This window comes from Manacus vitellinus, unplaced genomic scaffold, assembly GCF_001715985.3.
Source record: "Manacus vitellinus isolate BGI_N305 unplaced genomic scaffold, ASM171598v3 scaffold_19_pilon, whole genome shotgun sequence".
Lineage (NCBI taxonomy): Eukaryota > Metazoa > Chordata > Aves > Passeriformes > Pipridae > Manacus > Manacus vitellinus.
Genome location: NW_021939395.1, coordinates 9,087,261 through 9,109,373, shown reverse-complemented (window position 1 = coordinate 9,109,373; position 22,113 = coordinate 9,087,261). Strand labels below are relative to the sequence as shown.

Here is a 22,113-nt window from a genome sequence, read left to right as displayed (position 1 = left end):
AGTTCCACTATCATAGGCAAGCACTGTCTGTACATTACTTTGTTCAGAAGACCATAAGGATGGCCTCTACCAGGATTTCATCCTAGGTTTTAACTAATATTCTCTCATCGTAGGCCATGAGATCACTAACTCAAGTTACAAGGATTCCTTGGCTCAGGAAATGCTCACTGCCTCTGGAAGTTTGATTCTGGGTAACACAGGATGATTAGGAACACAGCTCTGACAAGAAAAATCCAGGATGTCAAAACTCTTCTGCAAGAAAATCAAATATTTCTCTGTTATTTGCCCAACCACAGATTCTCTATTTAGAAGAAAACCCTGAAGGACTGTGAGCTTTCATAAAGTAAATACACCACGCAAAAACACCCCAAAAATTACTCTTTTTCCTCCCACATCTTCCTTCTTTTCATCGCCAGAGACATCTCCTTTAGCTGCTTGACTAACCCTCCTGTTGCCACAAAGGTATAGTCAATCAGTTTACAGTTATATCGAGTCTCACAGTAGGGCAAAATAATTTTGCTCCATGTTTACATTTTGTCAAAGGCAATCTGAGCTCTTTCTCTCACAGCACAGGTCAGAGTTTGTGCTTCCTCCCATTATAAGTGATGGTTAATGTCTGTGTTAGTCTACAGGACAGCAGTCCTACACACAAGCAAGGCACTTGCCTTACTTCATGATTAGAGTTAATGAAGCCATCCCATCCTTTTGTGTGCTTGATTTTATAGTCCTTTTCAGCATGAAAGATACTCCATACAGGCAAGACATAATTTTACTGCATTCAGAAAAACAGTCATGCAACTTTTATTTACTGTAATGTATAATCATTATTACTTAGCATATTCTATTTATTGCAAAGAATGCATGTGCATTAGAATGTAATAACTTTTCCAATTGGGGATTTCCTCACTTCCTTTACTTGGAATTCCTTAGCAATCGGAGCTAAGGTCTCCTTGTTCTTGAGACTGCCAGTTCAAGATCTGTTTCTCTTTTCCTCTCTCTGTATGTGTATCATATGTGTTTGCAAGAGAATTACTGTATTTTCTTCTGGCAGTCACAAAAAGAGCATTAGATTAAACATAGAATTAACTGCAGCTTTAGTACAGATGAGTCGCTTATGTGCAAATCTGCATTCCTGTGTAATTCCAGGCAGTGTATTTATATTTGCACTGACGCTAAAGATGCACTACCTACAGCCCAGATGTTTTAACCACTGTATCTCCACACTGATTTCCCCATACAAATGCTCGATTCATTCATGTGCATCAACATTTGAGCTGCCATGACTGAGGAAACGATGGGACTCTGCAGGCAGTAGGAAAGCAGCTCCTAAACCTATCGTGGCCTATGCTGTCTTCCCTTTCTTGTTGCTGCAACCCCACTCCTTTTATTAGTGTTTGAAGTAGGAGGATGAAAAGTGGTGGTAATTGGTGAGTGATCTCTCCCTGTCCGTATCTTGACCCACAAGCCTTTAACTATATTTTCTCTCCAGTGTCCAGCTGAGGAGGAGAGTGACAGAGCAGATTTGGTGGGCACCTGGTTTTAAAACAACGCTTAAAAAAAAAAAGAAAGAAAAAAAGAAAAACAGTGCTTCTGCCTCAAGAACAAGCAAAGAGCAGCATTGTTCTAGAACTGGGTTTTATAGTCTGCATGCCAGAAATTGCAAAGCTCAGGGTCCTGCTATAAACCCTCCACAAGCTGTATTTCCACTGGCTTTCAGGATCAGGTTTTCCATAGGATTACATAGTTCAGTCTCTTTAGGTACTTATAAAGTGTGCTTATGCCATGCACAGTCTGGATATAATAGGGTTTTCGAGTAGCATAAACATATCCCTAAGTTTTTTTGATAGTCCATCTAATCCTATCTGTAAGGGAAAAAAGCAGAAGGGTTTTACTCATTTCCTGATCTCTGATCTTGCAAAACAGTTCATAATCACTGGAGGATAGCACTGAGGTAAACAGCAATTGGACTTCAAATACTTGGTTAAGGGCAAGAGAAAGAGTTTGCACCGACTGTGCCTCTGGAGCAGACAGCTGCCTCCTATGGGCTGATGGAGTAAGCTCAGCTGTCTCTAAACTTTTTGGACTGGGCTGAGTCACTCTAATTCCCCTTACCCCAGGAGACTGGTTGTGTGGTCACTTACTCTGTTGCTGTTATGCTAACAAACAAAACAAGGAGATTGTTGTTTCATTCCCAGATCATTTTCATGATACAGTTGCATAAACAAAACCGAATGAGTGGGGAAAGGTGGGGCAAGGAGGAGCCAGCACCCATGAGAAAGTAACATCTGTAAGTTTTCCACCAGAAGAAATGCTCCACCCAATGCTCTATTTGATGATATAAAGCATCTGGCAGCAGTGCTGATTTCAGTCATGTCCCACTCTAGTCACCTGTTCATGCCCTCTGCCAGTGTCACATCCATCCAGTGCTCCCTCCAACAAAACACTGCAAACCATTGGACGTGGCCAGTGTTTTGTCACACTTTGTTAGTCTGCAGCTCCACAACCCGAAGTGTAGAGTAATCCAAAGAGAGGCCTGGTTTAGTGGCTAACAAGGGAGGATGAAGAGGGTGGGGGAGCTGGAAAACAGCCAAATTTACAGGTTACCCAATAGTGTTCCACGACATGCCTGGCAAGAGACATGACCATGCTCAGAGGATTGTCCCAGCCCAGATTCAGTCAGAGATTTGCAATGTAAGTGTTGTGTAGTTTGGTGGTCTAACATCAGTGAAGCAGTGTTAGCAGTGCAAGCTGATAGCTTGTACAACACCGACTGAAAAAAGGACAAGGGTTTGAGCTAACATCACTCAGGGGTCTGAGAACTGCTCTGGACACACCTTATGGACTTGTAAACCTCACTCACATGCCCAGCCCTCCGGGGGTGGTGACACAAAACCAGGGGCCTTCAGTCTTCATCTATGCCTAAATGGCTAGGTAAGAAAGTTAAAGAAGCAATCACATGCTGATAATATACCAGAAATACTTCTTTCTCTTTACTGCAGCCATGATAGAGGGCACTGATGCTAAAAAAGCCACTCCACACGTGTTCTCTGTATTAACACTACTCAAACATCATCCTCTTGAAAAGCTCCTGCTGATCAGGCCTTCCAAGACAGATTTCAAACACTAAAACCAATCAAAACAATCTGGGCTATCTGCAGTTCTAGACTAAGAGGCTGGATCACCCCTGCCCCTGGCTGCCCTCCCCCTCCTCTCCAGTCTGACTTTTCAAGCACTAGCAAAGAAAGAGGAAATTCCTGGAATTCCTTCATCAGCATTAGGCCTTGTTTTGCACAAACTTGGACAGAGGTTGCTCCTAAGGGGCCAGTTCATGCTTTCATCCCACTGCTGTGAGAGGCCTGCTTTTATTTATTTATTTTCCTTCCTTGCCAGCTTACCCAGCCTCCTTCGGTGAGTGAAGTGCAGTAGCGTTGAGCACAGTGATGCTGACATCGCTGCTGGACTGGCAAGGTTTTAAATTACTTTCCCCCCTGGGAGGTGGAGGCTCTTTCCTTTTCTTCTTGGAAAAGAAGTTCTTGAAAGTCTGAAATTTGGATTTTTTCTTTCCTGCAAGATGAGAAAAATGAAAATTTATGAAAGTTGGTGGTATTGCTTAGCTTGGAGAATGTTATCTCTTAAATTCTGGAGCAAGCCTTAAAGCTAAGGCAGCCCATTCAGTTTTAGTCAGCTCCTTTTAAATTATTCAGTGCTAGAGTCCAGTGAAAGGTGAAGCTGCAGTTCTTACATCTGCTGCCTCTAAAGCAACACTGGCATTAAGCTGACAATAGTGGTGCCTACTTAGGTTCTAGTTTATGCAAAAATACCCCTTATATAGAGAATGTATCTACCTGCAACTGAACACCAATCATAATTGCTGTATTTTTACTAAAAAATTGCTGTCAATGTCTTTAGCTCTTAATGTTCTTTACTTAGCTTAGTTTAGTTCTGCTTTCTCTTTACTCAGTGCAGTAAGGAGACAACACCCGTAGGACATTCAAATTTGCCAAAAAGATTGAAACTGACAAAATAATTTATAAACTCTAAAACCAAAATATCTGTTTCCACATTAAACCACTGTCCCAGAATAAAAGCAAGTCCTTCAAGGACAGTGGAGCAAACTTAAATTAAGACATTGCCCTGCAGGACACAAAAGTCCCAAACACAGCAGCACTAAGAACACAAATAGAAAACTGTTAATCTGGTTTCAAATTTTCCATTGTCTAAACAAAAATAAAAAAATAACAAAATAAACCATATGAAGTTTCACTGACATTTCCTTTTCAATAATCTAAGATACTTTAACATTCTTAAATCTACTTTCTTTCAGCACACAAGTACTGCATTTTGTCACTGACCCTTACATTGAGGGGTCACTTTGGAGTGGTTTGGGCCAAACTATTGTACTAAGACCCCCGTGATTGACTAAAATACATAGGCAGAGCAATAACATCATTGCAGATCTGAGCCAAGTTCTTCGTTCAATAATACTTTACAGCAGTTGGCATAATAAATGCCCACAGCTGGAGGATTCCTTCATAAGCAAGGCATTATTTCAACACAATTATTGTCTTCTCCCAGTAATGATTTAGTCGCCGATGCTCTGTCTCAGCGTGTGCCCTGTACGTGTAGGGACCTCTGCCAATGGGCCTTATCTGGGCTGAAACTGTGCCACTGCACAGCTGCATCAGACAGTGGCCACTTTGAGAAATAAACAATGATACTGAGGTCTACTCACCCTGTCTCCTCCCTGCTCTCCAGACCAGTGCCAGCACCAGACGTCAGAACACGCAGGACACTGTTGCACTGTCCGGCGTGGACTGGCGACACGGCAGAGCAGCAGCAGCCAGCAGAGACCTGCACGTTGCTTTCCAAGGGACTGGGGCTGTCTCTGAGACCAAACTATCTTTCAAACTATCTGGAACAAACCTGTCACTGGAGTCCCACTCATCTGAATAATAATGGGATGTGGTGCTCTTACGGAGGGTTTGCCAGTGGAAGGCCCTTCCATCTTCCGTGGCTGCTCATCAGTGAATGAGACAGTCACAGCAAACATACAGGTCATATTGCCTGGATCACACTACAGAGCTGATCTCAAGGCTTTTGGATTTGTTAAGGCTCTCATGGGTCTCAGTGAGCTCCATGCTGCACCCATAGCAAGAACTGGTAAGAGAAGAGAGGTCACACAGCAAGAATAGACCACAAAGCCTCTCAAAGAAAACAAGCATGTTGAGGGCGCTTTAGAGAGTCTTCAGAAACACCTCCTGACCATTCCTGCCTTTCATATCAGGAATTAAGACAATGTGCATGGTATTCTTCCAGGAAACTTGTCAAAGCTGATCTGGTTTATTTTAGATAGGCAAAACAAAAGTTTAAAAAGTTTCATGAAAGCAGTTCCTCAAAACTATCAATTCAGCAATGTCTGCTAACACAGTCCAATGACTCAAAGAACAAGATGGCAAACTTTGATACAGGCAAAGAGCTCTGCAACTCAAAAGCTGTCTAAATGAGAAACAAGGACATTGTCACGTACACTGGTCAGATGACAGTGGTACAGACAGAAAGCAAGTTGGATTTTAGTGCAAGTATTACTGAGCTTAATTAGGTGCTGGTATTTCCAGAGACCCAGAGGAGTGTTAACAAAGCAAACCAAAAAACCACAACACAATAACAAAAAAGAAGTGAATCCATGGACATTTAAGAGAAACAGACATAAGTCTTACCACAAAGGCTAACATTGCCAAACACTACTCCAAATACTTGTCTAGATCAGAAGTGGTGCTAACTTTAAAGTGGAGCCCATGGAAAGGATTTGCAAAAACCGCCAAGGAGCAAACCTCAGCTGGCATGGGACAAGGTTTGGGTATCATTGTGCAACAGAGAGTCCTCTGATACAGACACATCAGTTACTTCAGTGCCTTCTCTAAGCCTCTAATTTATGTGATGTGCAGGGTACACCCCCTCCAGCAAGAACTCCTCTTCAACCATGCTCTGCTCAGCCCCAAGCCTTCAGCTGTCTCAGATGAGTGAGAAATCAGTAAGTTTCCCTGGAGTTCCAGAGACTGGCGCTTGCCATACTATTACATTAAAAAAAAAAAGATAAAATCACTACTAGACACTTAGTGCTGGATGAAAACTGTGGGGCTGCTCTGTGTGAGAGCATTTGGCACAAAAGGCATGGTTCAGAAGGACAGCACCCATATTTGCTTCCTGCTGTGAACAGCTGTGCACTGGTTTTGCACACCATTAAAAGGATGCCACATTTAAGTAACAATTCAGTGCACTGTGAAGTAGCTCAATATATCACTGAATTGGTAGAGTGCTCTCTGATACTTGAACTAATAATATAGAGAGGATCTTATTACTTAAGATGGAAAAATTTCATTGCATAACAAAAATCCAAGCCCAGACAACTACATCTATTTCCCCTTCACCCACTGATGAACAATGACTCATGATTTTTGAATTCTTATGGTTACTCATCTTAAATTTCATGGCATTAAAAATAAAATATTAAATTTAAAGGTTACTGCCCTAAAAAGGAAAAGCCTTCCCAAATATTAATTGCTTATGTTAACTATGATTTAGTCAACTATAACAGAAAAGGAGCAGGAATAACCATTTTGCTTTCTCTGTAAAGTTTGTATATTCTGTATTTTTTACTGGTTTTGTACTGCCTATTTCATTGTGTCTTCTGTGCACAGAGAATTAACACATGACTTTCTGCTCTTTGAATCATTCTTTCCTATAAGAGGATAGAAAAGATAGATGCTTCTTCCAGTGCCAAACTGAGACTGTAAAAAGCATAAGAAGCATCTGATTTGGGAGTTCAATGATCATATTTAAATTAAACAGTTAATTCAGGGATCTTCTATGGTCTCTGACTTCCTAAGGTGCGGTCAGGATAGATTTTCTATGTTCTTTTTCCCCTCAAATTCAAGGACTGGATACTCTCAACAATAAAAACACATGAAAACAAAAAACCTAATCCATAGACAAAATTCTCAGAAAATACCATTATTCTAACTCCATAAAAAAATACCTGATATTGCCAGACAGGCATTAAAATCATGGAATTCAGCAAGGGTAACATTGGATGCTGACAGGTTTTGGTCAGTGACCTGGTTACTGCCATCAAGAAGGAGCAGCATGCACTGGAAGCCCTCTGCTACTAGTCCGAGAATAAGGCAGACCTCAAGAAATCAATTTAATTGACAAGACTGCAAAGGCTGAGGATTTTAGACTCCTGGAACCTTTAGATCACAAACCAATTAAAGTTATAAAGAGGTGAGGCAATCCTTCATTATACTGGAAGTAAACAAAAGATCCTCAAGTGGCTTTATCCAGATCCAGTCAAGTGTCTCTTGAATACCTTGGCAATAGAGCAGCAGCCTTTAAGTATTTCATGGTTTTGTTCTTTTAGAGACAGAAATATTCCTGGTGGTTTTAGAGCCAGCACTTCAAATCATGAGCCATCTCCTGCTTTCCCTGTCACCCAGCTCATAATTTGATCCAATTTGTGAATCTTCTAGTGAACCTGAGTACAAAATTTTCATTCATGGGTTTCACACAAGCTCACCAGTTTGACAGGATAGCACTAGACTGTGTGACAAACTAGATTACAAATTTAAGAAGCCAGCCGTTGCTGAGCATCCATCATTACACTTTTTTCACCTCTCTCCATCTGCCATGCAGAGTTCAACTAACAGTCACTTTGCCATTTACTTCTCTCTTCTAATAATATTTTGATGGTGGCAAATATTAGGGGGTACTAATACAGCTGCCACAGACAGAAGGTGGCTAACAGGCTCAGCTCCCACCTCTGCAGGATCTACCAAAGCAGGCAACACAATCAGCTCTTCAAGTTCTAACATCCTGCTTTTAAAAATCCAATTCAGAACCAAAAAGAATATTCTCCATCAGGATATGTTGCTCCATTATCGCACATTAAAAAACCTTTCCCACAATACTGACAATGGACAAAGCCATATAGAGATTTTTTACACAACAAAAAACAAAACAACACTGCAAAATTACTCACTACAGACCCCTTTGCCTGAAGAAAATAAATTTTGACTTCCAAATTGACTATACATTCTGAGAACAACAGCTTACCTGTGCACTCTTCAACTGTGTCTCCTGATTCAGGTGACTGTGTGACCTCTGTGGGTCCCGTAGCCATGATATAGTCACTGAAATAGAAATAAAAGCTCCAGTTAAATTTTAGTCCATTGCCCCAGTAGAATATGGTCCCAGCCCACATAAAGAAAGAACATGGCTGGATTCTTTCTGAGACCATATGCCCAAATGGTTATCACAAACATGGCTTGCACACTTTTTTGTACATTGGCCACAGAGCTTTTCCTCATTTTTCAGTAACAGTTATTTCTCCAGCCACAACTAACAAACCAGACTAATTATTGCCAGTACCTCTCACTTTTTAGGAGACCAGAATCAAAGTTTGCTTTCATGAAGGATGTCACTACACTTGCTCACCAAACACTGTAACGCTTCCCAGTCTTAGAATAATGAACCTTCACTAGAGAGTGACAGCTCCATGCTACTGGAAAAAATGTAAGTAAGTGCTCTGCTGCCCAGGGTTCATGTTTAACAGTGTCCTCACAGCAGGCACCAGGCTAGTCTGTCAGCATTATTAAAACCAGTTAAGCATCAGCACTGAAACATCATTCTGGGCTATGCTACATTTGTGGAAACCAATAGATCAAATTATTTTGGATACAGTGCAATCAGCTTTTAGCCACAAGCTCTGAAACCTTATCGCCAGCAGGGCTATTGATCAACCAAATTAGCTGATGGCATCATCTTCCTCCCTGATGAAAACAAAAGTTCAGCCTAGTTTTAAGATCATTCAATGTTAACTGGCTCCACTTTGTATTTTCCAAGACTCCTAAATGAGTGTCTGTCAGAGACAAAGGAATGAAGCAGCAGTCCAGAGAGTTACAGTACAAATGTCAAGCAACAATGGAAATGTGACAGTTTAGCAGGGCAGCTCATAAATACTGTCCTTTGTTATGGAAGATATCTAGGTGGTACTTTTATATCATTAGCTGTTCCAATATACTGTGTCAGGACTTGAAGAGTAAGAAATCTTTACAAACAAATGAAATTACCCAGAAACAAATCCTGCTTCCTCTTCTGCACAGATCTCATCTAAATATTTTCCGCCTCAAAGTAGTGTAACAATATTGCCAAGTCAAGTACCTCAACAGCAAGCAAGACTGTGATTCTGTACTGCTTTGGCCAATCACTAAACTATTTTATTTCTTCTGTATCACCCACATATTCTATAATTGGTTATGCCCAAAAGCACTGGGACTTTCCTATGAGCCCACACTCTCAGATAACCTTAAGGTGCACAAACTCAGAGGGAGAGGTGATGGGACTGTCTGAAAAAAGAAAAGTGCAGCCCATGGAAGTAAAAGAGAAAGGGCTCCTGCAGAAAGAGGCTGTGGAACAAGTTTTCCCTGTGTGAGCCACGCAGGAATGCAATCTGCCACGCTGCTGAACTCTGAGTGGGAAAGGGGGAGATACAAAGGAGAGGCAAAGTGCAGTCTAATATCACCTGCTAGCACTGAACACAGGAGAGCATCAACACACCATAGCTCCAAACAATCTCACCCCAACTTGCTAAAAGGTAATGAAAAAGCCATTGCAGCAACCAGGACTGATTATACCTTTCCTAATTAAGACACACTGAAGTTGTTTTTGAAACAGTTATTAGACAATATTGAGAAGCAACAAAAAAATAAGACTTCTAAGATTTTCTCCTTTTGGATGACCATAACCATTCAGCTCTCATCCCTTTTCCCCCATGTCTCATCATCTACCCATAAAAAAGTTTGCATTTCCTGCATATTTTCATTAAAGCAATCATCAGTAGATTTTCTCATAGACTCTTTCTCTGTATTAAAAAGAAATTTTGTTCCAATTTTCCCTCTCAACTTTATACACCATGCATATTGCATTAGATTTTTCTTGAGGGAAAGGGAAATGCATTTGAGATAAAACACCAAGAAAGAATTCAACAAATTTACAAGAACAAACTGGCAAGTCTCCAGACTTGAGCTTTTTTTCACAGAATGTATGTGAACCTGGAATTTGGCTCATTTAGACCTCTAACTCCTGCTTTACCCACCTTCAATTAAACCAAAGCAAGAGAAAATTGCTGCTTTCAGATCCAGTTTTGTTTGCACCAGTTCAACATTTATTTAAATCACTCGATCATCTCAGCTGCTCACTCAGAATTCTTCCAGGTATTGGAGATATTTTGACTGCAGTGTTTATTGTAACTGCAAGCATGTATTTCCAAATGGTATATCTTTTAGACAAGTAGAATTGTAACTGCAAAGCAGTTCAGCTCTGGGGCAGTTTCTTAAGTCAAATCAGCTCCAGCATTAACTCGATTTTATAGTTCTCTGGGGCACATGGAGCTCAAGTGTCAATTACAAGGGTGCCCCATTTAGGACCTAATGGTTTGGTGCCTTTCTATACCTCCTCACAGTATCATCTTTTTTCCAGTGAACTGAACATCACAGATTTTCCCAAGCTTTAAGTTAGCAAGTATTCGAATTAAAAGAGGAAACCATATATTTAAGTGGAAGTTCCATCATTAAAAACATACCTGGAGGAAAGTTAGCAATTAGATGACACATAGACTTCCAATTTCTGGTGGCAGTGAGTTGCACTTTACAGAGAACAGCTAGCAAATGTTCTGAGCCACAGACCCTACCCTGGGGGTCAATGTAATGGAGTAAAAGAGGACAAAACCCCATCAATACAAATACATGTGAGTGCACAGGCATTAAACAATTGAACCTCCAGACATTCACCACTTCCAGGCCTTAATGACAGCAGACAGATGCAGTGTCAGGATGTATCAATACCATGTACATCAGTTCAATCCAGCTGGCACCCTGTGAGAGCTCCCAGAGCATTACACCATTAGAGACAAAGTTTTAAAGAAATCCTGTATGTGTATTGATTTTTTGATAAAAATAGCAGGTTAAATAGATGGCCTTTTAGAGCAGTATTTCTGGTACCCTTCAGGTGCTACAGGACATCTGGGAGAAGGAGCTTGCAGAGGGATGGAGGAAACTGTCTCCTCAGTGCAACAGATATGGCCAGACAAGATAGTAGAGTTGTCAAGTCACACCTACCAATTGCTTCTCACTAGAACTGGAAGAGTGGACACATTTCCCCATTCTACAACTTTTTAACCATGTTCTTAATCCTCTGTCTAACAGCATTTGCTATGCCTGTTATGTGCACAGGCCTCTTGCTGAAGAGGTAAAAGCCAAACAAGATGCTGAATCTCTTGCCCTCAAAAGCCAGACTTGGCCCTGTTCAGTAAGTCCACTGCATCAATTGCTGCATAGGGCCATGGAAAAGACTGAAAACTTACTGAAAGCACAGTATTTGCCTCTCCTTGCACAGGGTGATGGGCTGGATTACCACAACTATGAATTAATTAATTACTTGCAAACAGTGGCTTCCTATATGGATACAATCACAAAAATAAAACTGACATTATTGGACCTTATTTGCATTGCTAGGGTGTACTTTAAAGCAATAAAACTCTTACAAAGTTGAAGGGCTTGCTGTACTTTCAAAGCAGACAACAGGACTTTGTTAGCAATCATCACTACCCTTGCTTGGTTTGATGGTTTAGATCTAGGCTCCCTGCTATCCCATACAAAATTCCCATTGATAACCCTACCGTGTTGCATTCACTTGGAGCTCTTCGACTCATTACAGGAACTAATGAGCCTGAAGAGAAAAAAGAAATCTCCAGGAACAGGAGAAATGTCCTTGTCTCCCCCTTGCAAACCGAGGCAACTGGACAAATATTTGGAGTGCTCTATAGGAGGGCAGTGATAGGGCAAAAGAATAAAGTTTCAGGATGGTGTTCTGACTACTCGCTTTTCCCAGCTGAACACATGACTTAACATGTACATGGGGGGTAGGAAAATGCTAAATGAAGGAAAGACAATTCCCTTTCACTGCTTGGTTTGTGTATTTAATGCCTCCTGGGAAGTTAACATTATACAGGACTCAAGTTTCCTGCATTTAACAAAGGCCCAAGACAAATGCTTTCTGCTCAGCCTCAGAAAAGGGACACAGCCTCCTTGCTGTCTCTCCAAGGGAGCAGGAAACTTGGAGACTGCACAGCAAGCAAGCTCCTACCCCACCTTTAGTGTTTCTTCAGCTTCAGTCCCATGGTTCTGTATAAGCATTCCGGAAGGCCTTATGACAGAGAGATCAAAGGAGATTCTGAGCCCTGAACAGCTTCTTTCCTATTAAATAAATGCTTGAAGAAATAAAGACTCAAGAAGAGTCTTTATTTACAGAGGCACTGTATTCAGTTAGCATCTTCATAGCCTACAGAAGACAGACAATGGCAAGCAGCCAAGACAAAGAGGTGAAATTTTTACCTGGAGCTATTAAAGACCAATTTCCTTCATGCTACAAAAATTATTTGAAATCAAGCTTATGCTCCAGATTTCAGGACACACACGTTTCACAGCAAGATGGATCAGCACAGGGAAATGCATGCCCCCATCTGGTCCTCTAGGCCACCACCCTGCAGCCAGTCTCCCTCAGAACATACTTCAAGCTACTGCAGAACCTCAGAGAAAGCCCCTCTATTTCTCCTAAGCAGCAAGGTTCAAAAAAACACAGATTTCAGTATGGTTTAGTATTCACATTACAGTCTTCAGCAAAAGGTGACCAACAGATTAAATTTTATTCTCTCTCATTAAAGCACGTTAGAGGACTTTATTCTGTCAAAATGATGGCTTTCCTCTCTGGGCACCCAACAAGGTAGCTATCAATGAACTTGTTAATCCAACAGCTGAAGGATAAGTTCACCCCCTGTAGCTCCACAGAGCAGGATTTCAGGTCAATCATGGAGCAAAGCCAGCAAGATTTCTATTCAATTTCCACACCCTTTGAGCACATCAGAAACACAACAACCAAATATCCCTTTGCTCTCCATGCAATGAGATGAGTGACCTGCACTTCAAGGCCCACAGTCATGGAACATGCTGAACAGTGTGGGATTCCACACACAGCTCTGTTGAAATGGGGTACAACCCAACACAACAGCAGGAACCAGGACCTGACCTTGCACTGATAACAGTGAGGGGAAGAGTTTACCAAGTTAATGAATATTGCTCATCTAATTTTCACTGAAGGAGGGATAGTTTAAGAAAGTTTAAGGTCCTTTTCCAGGGATCACAAATAATACAGCAATAGTATCAATCAGGAAGTCTGGATAAGCATCTAGATAACACTTAATATCAATAAAATATTCTCCCAGAATCAAGCAGGCGGTCATAATAGCAACAGACAACATTCAGCTCCTGCCCTTGATGAGATATCCAGAGCCAACAACTGGTCACACAGAGAGATCTGTTCACAGCTTTCACACTTTGCATTCAGACAACACCCCCTCACCTCCCTCTGTCCCCACACCTTGGCTTCTCCACGAAGGCTCGCCAGAAGACAGGTCCCAATGTGCTGAACTCTTTTTACCTACAATCTACTTTGAGAAGCCTCTGTCTGACAGCGATTCTGAAGGATTTCTGCTGTTCAACAGTGCCTGAAGCATTATGTGCTGCCCTCCTAGTGAGTGTGTGTGTAACACTAATGGAAAGCAGCTGGTGGGCTGAAGCCGACTTTAAAAAAAAAAAAGTAAGAGGAGGAAATGCCTTTCATACAGTCACACAGGCTCAGTCTGTAATTGTGTGAGAAGCCAAGAGGATAAGAAGGGGGAAGGGTAAATAAGACAAATGCATAAGCACTGTTACTCAGTCCAGGAACTGAGAGAGTCAGTGCCTGTGTTCCCTGCATGCTGTCCCATCTCCACAGGCTCCCTCCCTCCCAGCACTCATGGCATTTGTTTATTTAGCCCTGCAGAACCATCTCCCTGCACGTGGGGACACACCTGTAGGACACATACACAGACCTGTGCTACCTTACACCTGAGGCAGGTACCAGTAGCAGGGCAGCTGTTAGTTTGTACTCAGCTCCAGAGGCCAAACTGCAGTCCCACCTACCAGAGCTTTGCAACACTTGGCACCCACACCAGACAGATTAACCTGGTTTGGACATGGCACTTCAGGCTGCCCTCAAACACCTAATTACTCCACAGTGCTTATTAGCATGATCTTGTGTAGCTGCTGTGAGTGAGAAGATCTCAGCTGCAAGTTTGTATCTGCTCAGGGAGTAGAGCAAATATCTACCTGTTTCCCAAAAGCCAAGGAAAATGTTTCTGAATAGCCCATCCTTGGTAATAATTTATCACACAGTTTTTCCAGTGCATTTTCTGGTCAGCACCAATAAGGAGAAGTGTGACAGAACTTTGCTCAAATCGAGCCTGGCACTAACACAGTCATGATCTAAACCATGCAAGAGCTCAGCCAAGATTTTGGGTCCAGACTGCCTCCTCCATTTTAAAGGAATGTACGTTAAATAACACAGCTGAATTCCACCATTTGGCATTAGCATAGGAGTAGGTCAGTGCTTTTCCCATGTAGTAATTCTTTTTCTTCAGACTGTCACACTGGGGAAATATTAGGAAGCAGCTGGAATGAGGATCTTCTTCCACTCTTCCTAAAAAGAAGTAAAAGAAGCAGGAGAGTCTTCCAGCAACCACGCTAAGGAGCCAGCAGTAGGAGATGCTCTCAGATCTACTTGACATGGATACATTTGAAGTAGTTTGGAAGGAGAGGGAACATGCATTTAAAAATCAACAAGCATGTAACCAAAGGCTGCCTTTGCCAGTGAGGGAGCTACGCCCAGTATGTGCTGCTGCCTTTGGAAATGGTTTCAAGAGCAAAGCAACAGGAAATGTCAAGCCACTATCTCTGAATGCCTCATGCTAGCAGAGTCAAGATGTCAGAGAGTCAAGTATGGGAATAAAAGTCAAGTTGCTGTCTTCTGCCTCTTCAAGTGGTAAATTCCACAAATAAGTGTCATCTTCCATCCCAGATCTGGTGGTGGGCATATTTGGCCACTGTTTTCTAGCCTGTGTGTGTGCTTTTTACCTCCTCTCCAAAGTCCTAAATTAATTTTGTTTCATCTGTGGCCTTCAAGCATAAAGTTAGATGACTGGGATCTGACCTGTGGTGTGCAGAGCCCTAGGAGTCCATGAGCTGCTCTTCAGGGATCAGCAAAAGGCAGCTAAGGAAAGGAGTTTGCCATCAGTTGGCTTTAACACGCTCTACAAGGGCCTGAAAGACTGTGTGCCTGAGAAAATTGCCAATATTTGCAAATCATGAAGGTGACAATTATTAGTTTAGACAGTAAAATCTATGAGACAGAGCTTGTCTTCGAACATAGTCTAGCAGATGGAGACTACAGGGCTGGACTTGGGTAGATTGACTGATTTTCCTGGCTCTATCACTGGATATCAGGGCAAATTACTGGATTTCTGACAGGAGCCTAGAGTTTCTTTACCTGTGGGATCAAAATGGTCACACTGAATGCCTGAAAAGCCTAATGAGCCCTATAGAAGAACTAAGTACTGCCTCTCCTACAGGAAACCAGCATGCTGGAACCATACCCACTGACACTGCTAACAAGTGCTACCACTACACAGAAGATAAATAACAAAACCCCCATAAAATTTCACAATAATAGCCTGCATATCTGCCGTGCCCCTGTATTTGAGTCACAGTGATTTCTAAGATGTTATTCTCACAAAATGTGAAGAATCATTACATCTCGAGCCTAAAAGAGAGTCTGGAGGCACTTTTACCAAATTAAGCTGTCTGACTACTGCAGGGGAAATGAGGTTGAAACAATAGAGAACTGAACGCCAGAACTGAAACATGGAATTTTAGGCTATGCCTAAAGCTTTCTTTTGTTAAGGTTTTTCCAAAACAGTCATTTATCCCTCAATTTGGGGGTAAAGAGCAGCTTAAGAATGGGAAAAAATAAAACGAAATCTTCAGATTGATCAAACTTCCCAGGACATGTCTCTTGGAAGAGATAATAAAGACATTTAATGGCCAAGAATGCAAAATGCACTGAAAAAAAAGGAGAGGCTAACAGAAATTTCCAGGATGAATTGTGTTACAAATTTTCACTCTGAAGATCAAAACATCATAAAACCAGTCAGCCATCTTTTGGCTATAAGAAAGCAAATAAAACACAGGCTTTGTGGTCTCAAAAGCTGCCTTTGGCAGGAAGCTCAGGAAATCTCTCTTCATGTGAAGTCCCAAAACCTATTTGGGGCAGTATCTAGTGCCTGTGCACACACAAAAATAAAAACAAGGCCAGCTCCTTCCTATGTTGAAACATACTGTGTCCGGCTGGCTAAATCGCCTGAGTTCCCACTGCCCGTGGGTATCTCTGTAATTCAGCCCCTATTTTGGCTCCTGGTCAAGGAAGGCCTGAGGCAGCCTCAGTGCTTGCAGAGAAGCTTTTCTGCAGCTGTGTGTGAAGTTTGATGGTCTCCCTTCTTTTATTCTAAAGGAAACCTCCTGCTGTCCCTGCTCTGCTTTCCTGGCTGCTCTCTCTAGAGCCTCAAATTAGGCAGCTCCTGGAGTACAATTGGTCTTGAAGCTCATGGAGAACTGTTGGAGCCAAGGAGTATCATCCATCTGCTCAGTGCAGTTCCTGAGTCATTTCTGTCCCAAGGGCAACTACTGACCTTTCACTTTAGTATGAGCAACTGCTAAAAAGGGATCCTACTTCTCTGGGATTCCAGACACAAATACCTCTCTAAAACAGGATCATCTAAAATAAGATTATCTGAGCTAATGCTGTTTTGCACCAATGGAGTATCAAGCTGTATTCAACTGTGTTTTGAAGGTGGTGGTACAGCAGCATCAGGGAGCAGAGACAGTACATGACAGTAGGAAAACCCAGATGGTACATGACAGTAGGAAGACCCAGAAAGGTGACACCAAAGACAACAAGGACTGTAGGATGGGGTACTGAAAAGTAGGCAGTGAGGGGGAAGTAGGGAGGGAATCCTATTGGGACAGACATTCTGTAAGGTCTTCACAGGCCAAGGCTGAAAGAAAGGAAGCAATAAGACAGTTGCAAGTTTTTGAGAGAAAGCAATGACATTTAAACTCCTGAAACATTCTTTTCACTAAACTGAGATGCTGGAAAGAAGTTTAACTGCTAGAGTGAATGAAAGAACAATTCTTCTACACCCCTGACAAGTCTGTATCTTCCCACATACTCAGGTAGGTTGATGATTACCATGATGTCTCCATTCTAAATCTGAGCTGGAGCATTCAAACACATCCTACTTGCATCAGAACTACTGTGTGGGTCAGAACTGCGTTGTTAGATGACTGATACCTGGAAGACCCAGCAGAAGCACACACTTACATTTTTCTGAGAATGAATAAGCATAAAGGAATTCATCATGAATAAAAGTCAAACATTTAGTTCACTAATTAGCACCAGATCCTTGAAACTCAGAGGACAAAAGAAACAACCACCACAAGACTTTGAAGATGGAAAGCTGCCTTAGCTCTGGCTAGATGGTTAAAAAGCAAGATTGGGTGGCTTTGTCTGCACAGCCAAGTTTCCCTGCTCCGACCATGAGTGCTACAATTCCCTCTAAGAGCATGCTGATCTGGGTTGAAGTAGAGCTAATTTTCATCACAGCAGCTGGTAGGGGGCTGTGGCTTGGATTTGTGCTGGAAACAGTTTTGGTAACTCAGAGATGTTTCCTTTATCACCGAGCAACACTTACCTAGAGCCAAGGCCTTTTCTGCTCCTTACCCCACCCCACCAGTGAGGAGGCTGGGGGGGGCACAAGGATTTGGGAGGCGAAAGAGCTGGGACAGCTGATCCCAAATGACCCAAGGGATATCCCAGATTATATGGCTTCATGCTCAGCAATAAAGCTGAGGGTGAAGGAGGAAGGGAGGACGTTTGGAGCGATGGTGTTTGTCTTCCCAAGTCACCATTACCTGTGATGGAGCCCTGCTGCCCTGGGAATGCTGAACACCTGTCTGCCCATGGGAAGTGGGGAATGGATCCCTTGTTTTGTTCTGGTTTCATGTGCAGCTTTTGCTTTACCTATTAAACTGTCTTGATCTCAACCCACAAGTTTTCTCACTTTTACCCTTCCAGTTCTCTCTCCAATCCCACCGGAGGGGGGGGAGTGAGCAGCTGTTGTAGGGTTTAATTGTTGGAGCTAAACCACAACAGTTGCAAAGATACCAACATGCTCTAGCATGGGGACAGGATATGATAGACTATAGAACTATAGTTGTGGCACCTGCACACCTGTATGAATGCAGCAGCAGCACACACCAATATAACAATGCAGTTAAAGAAACAAATAATGATGTGTGTGGTCCAGGTCTCAGCTTTTTCACATACACTGTGTTGGAAAGATTGACCTGTTGACACAACCCTGACTATTAACATAGTGATGAACAGCATCTACAAGCAAAATCAAACAGGAAATCAACTGACTAGGGGGTTTTCTTGTTTGTTTATACAGTGACTCCCTCAGTGGGGCCTTGGAGGGCCACCTGCTATCTTGATACAAATAAGTACGAATAAAATAACAAGATAGATATAATGAGTCTGCAGTTAGTATTTGCTGTATCCAAAATAACTTTACTCAACCTTAAGACTCTAACAGATTTAATGCAGAACTATAAGCTTGAATTGCATTAGTGTGGAGCACCTTGTGCTCAATTGTTTTCTTACAGCAGCAGTCCCTAGGAGAAATGGGGGGGGGGGGAAGTGGAAATCAACCTTGGAATTACCTTGCTGGTTTTTCCTGTTTCCCCATGGACAGGCTTATCTGAGATTTTCCCAAGTCTGTCTAGTAATCAGCTCTAGCTGCCCTACACCAGCTCAGGTAGGTTATCTACCAGAAGTACAGTTTGGATCTACTACATTTTTGTCCCACATATCATCAAATTTCAGCTTCTAAAGCCAGTTCTAGGCCTTTACATCACAGCTATTAAACTTTCTATACCTCTACAAGAGGATGAAATGACAAATTAATCCCTCCAGTTGGCTGTAGGGGTACAAAGCTAGATACCTTGAGCAGCAGAAGTTTCTGTGTAAGAGACAAAGGCCAGTGTCTACACAAGGCAAAATTGTGACATGATGTTTTCATGGCTCAGTCTGGCAAAATAATGTAGACAAAAAACCTGGCAGTCAAATGATGCAGAAGAGTGAGGATCACATTCAGCAGACTGTCCCAAACCAAGAAGCTTCTGCTCCAGTGCAAGTGATGTAGGACAAGCAGCATTAGAGGTCCATTTGACAGCATGTCTGTCAAATACTCAGAACCTCGGTGATAGGGAAAGGGCTGAAACCAAACAAACTGGCATGCCTGCTTGGAATTCCTCTGCCTACAGCCAGCAAACACACTGCACCACTGTGGCTGCTAAAACAAACACCATCCAGAGAGAAGCACGAACAGAATGAGGAGGACTGGGAGATGTGGAGTGACTCACTCGTGTATTAAGCCAGAAGTGAACTTCTTGCACAGAGATGAGTCAAATGGAATGAATCAACAAAGAGAAATAGTTGATTTTTTTGTTACTAATATAGCACCATTGTACTAACTGTGCCCAACTGCCTGCAGTGCCATGGCTCTGACACCTCCTGACTGCTTTTGTTTACCCTCTCTACCATTCTTGAATAGGAAAACAGGACTTAAGCCTCCACACATTTAATACCAGGCGTAGCACTGAATGATCCCTGTGGGCCAAAACCAACATGCTCACAAATGTCCACTCTGTATAATTGCCAAGTACAGGAACATGCTCATAGGTTGTGTATTGAAAGATTCCCTTGAGAGACTCACAAGCCCGAGGACTCCTTTCACCTCAGCTCATCCTCTCTAACTTGGCCCCAGCTGGGAGAGCTCTCCACTTTCCACAAAAGCTGTTTCTTGAAACCTAATATTGTCACTCCTATGTGGATCCAAGGATTGTCTCTACACAGGTGAACTTGCTTTGCTGGGCAGAAACTACCTATCATGCTCAGATATTTTCACCTCAAAAAAACCAACACTGAAAAGCTGTTAAGGAGTCATTCTTGCTCTTGTTGGGAAACATAGTGTCAAAGTGATGTACAATAGAGACATATTTAAAAACACCAAAGTGTTCATGGAAAGCATTTCACCACAATTCATCAGCCACACAGATCCCCAGCTCACCACAGGACCACTAGTTCTGCCACAACTCCCAGGAAGCACCAACTCCAAAGCTGCACAGCCTTCTGACTGTGCCAGTGGCACTGAGCCCATGGACCACTGCTGAGTCGAGACAAGCCCAGATATGCAGGGGGATACACAGGCAGGGATGGCCAGGGAACTCAGTGTCATGCTTTAAACAGCCTTTGAGCCTTGGAGAGATGCTGCATATCTAAAACCATGCCAAAGAGCACAGCATCATGTACTGCAGGCAGTCAGTACACGCAGCTACTGAGACCCCGTGGTGATTACACGGCTCCAAGAAGGGAGAGAGGCCACAGGAGGCGAATGAGCTGCTGACAGAGAAAAGCCAACAGTTTTAAACTGTCAAGTTGCTACTTCAGTAGCAGTTGGTGGAGCTTTAAACCACTTCCAATTCACTTGCTGCTGTCTGAGCTAAAACAGCAGCTGCTTGCTGTGGATGGGGAGTAAAAGGCTCAAAGGACTCCACACACATATGAAAGCTGTAATAAAAGTGTAATTAGCCCCAAGGACAAAGGGATTTCTGGCACTCCTTCCACTGTCCCCTATGAGCTTCTCCAACAAGAGGGCTTGGGGTGAAGGTGCAGGAGGCAGTGAACAAACAGCTTGGTTATCTGTCAGGTGGACAACACTGTACCAACTATGAAATAAACCCAGCCAAACATCAAAATCTCTTCCTGACACTCATCTGAACAGGCAATATAAACTACAGCAGCAGCACCTAACCTAGAAAACACATTTTACTCAATTTCATGGTCATAACATTGTTCTGCATTTGCAATTACTTTCATCTCAAGCAATTTAAAAATATATTGAAAATTCTACTGATGTATTCCTTGATAGAGTTGCTTTACCCAAATGCTAAACTTCTTTGCAGAACAAAAGTACACATCAGTATTTTTTGACAATATTGGACTATAGAAAAAGAACACAATTCTCTACTGAGAGTGCAGAGTTTAGCATAGCAGAAGACATTCAAATTGAAATGTCCATAATTCTAGGATTGTTTGTGGAAGGCACCGTGAAATCCTGAGTGACCACATTAAATGCAGACCAGTTACATACATTTTCTTATAGTCTGCTATACAAACCAGTTGTGAGCTGGCACATAAAACCTTCAGCCAGCTATTTTATATAGCTTCTAACACACTATTTTTGTCTTTGGAAATTGGCAGTTTGTGTTGACCATCAGTGAACCTTACTATTCAAGCAACCACATTTTCAGCTTATAACAACATACTTGGCTAGTACCAAAAACTGAGGAACATATAAAAAGATTCTTCCACAGGTTTTAAAAACTTCATCCTATCTGTCCAGATCTAATTTTTTTTCTGACAGCACACTTGGACTGAGAAAAAACAAAACTTTGCAACAAGGGTGATGAGCTATAAACTTACCAGAAGAACAGTTAGAGGTTATTCAGCTGGCTAAAGAGAAATATGAAAGCAATCTACAAGTTTTACTTCAGTGACATAGCAGCCAAGATTGGAGCTGTGATGCAGAATAATCTGGATTAGGTTTTGGTCTTTATGTTGTAAAAGAACATTAAAAAAACACAGGTACAAGACTGTGCACAAAGATCAGATTCAGCCACATATTATTGCACCAGGGCAGAGCCTTTGCTTTCTCTTGCAAAATGTGGGGAAGGTAAATGTGACAGCAGCACAGGAAAGCACTACCCAAAGCTGCTTTTAGAACATCCCAGGTGCTTTAGCTGGACTCAGCAGCTCAGGGCCCTGGAGGGCACCCTCTCCCAGTGTCCATGGCAGGTTTCATGGCCTGCACTGAGCTCTGTGCCACTTTGGCCAAGCTCCTGCCGGTGCCCAAGCCAACTGCTTAACACAGAAAAGCCACTTCATTCCAAAAGAGCTTTCATTCAGAAAGCAAACTAACTCCTACAGGTCAAATGACCACGTGAGAAC

The 22,113-nt window shown here is 42.3% G+C and overlaps 1 protein-coding gene across 5 annotated transcripts in view; it reads right to left on the bottom strand.

Moving 5' to 3' along the window:
- Positions 1 to 22,113, bottom strand: part of KIAA1210 (KIAA1210 ortholog) — a 52,037-nt gene that overhangs the window by 15,541 nt on the left and 14,383 nt on the right. For 4 of the 5 annotated variants that reach the window (XM_018070842.1, XM_018070840.2, XM_018070845.2 and 1 more), the window contains exons 2-3: positions 8,110 to 8,186; positions 3,396 to 3,564 (exon numbers count right to left, since the gene is read on the bottom strand). In XM_018070842.1, coding sequence (XP_017926331.1) covers positions 3,396 to 3,564; positions 8,110 to 8,186 — 246 coding nt within the window. Of the gene's footprint in view, positions 1 to 3,395; positions 3,565 to 8,109; positions 8,187 to 10,636; positions 10,793 to 22,113 lie in introns of those variants that run through there. The other variant, XM_018070844.1, reaches the window with a different exon arrangement.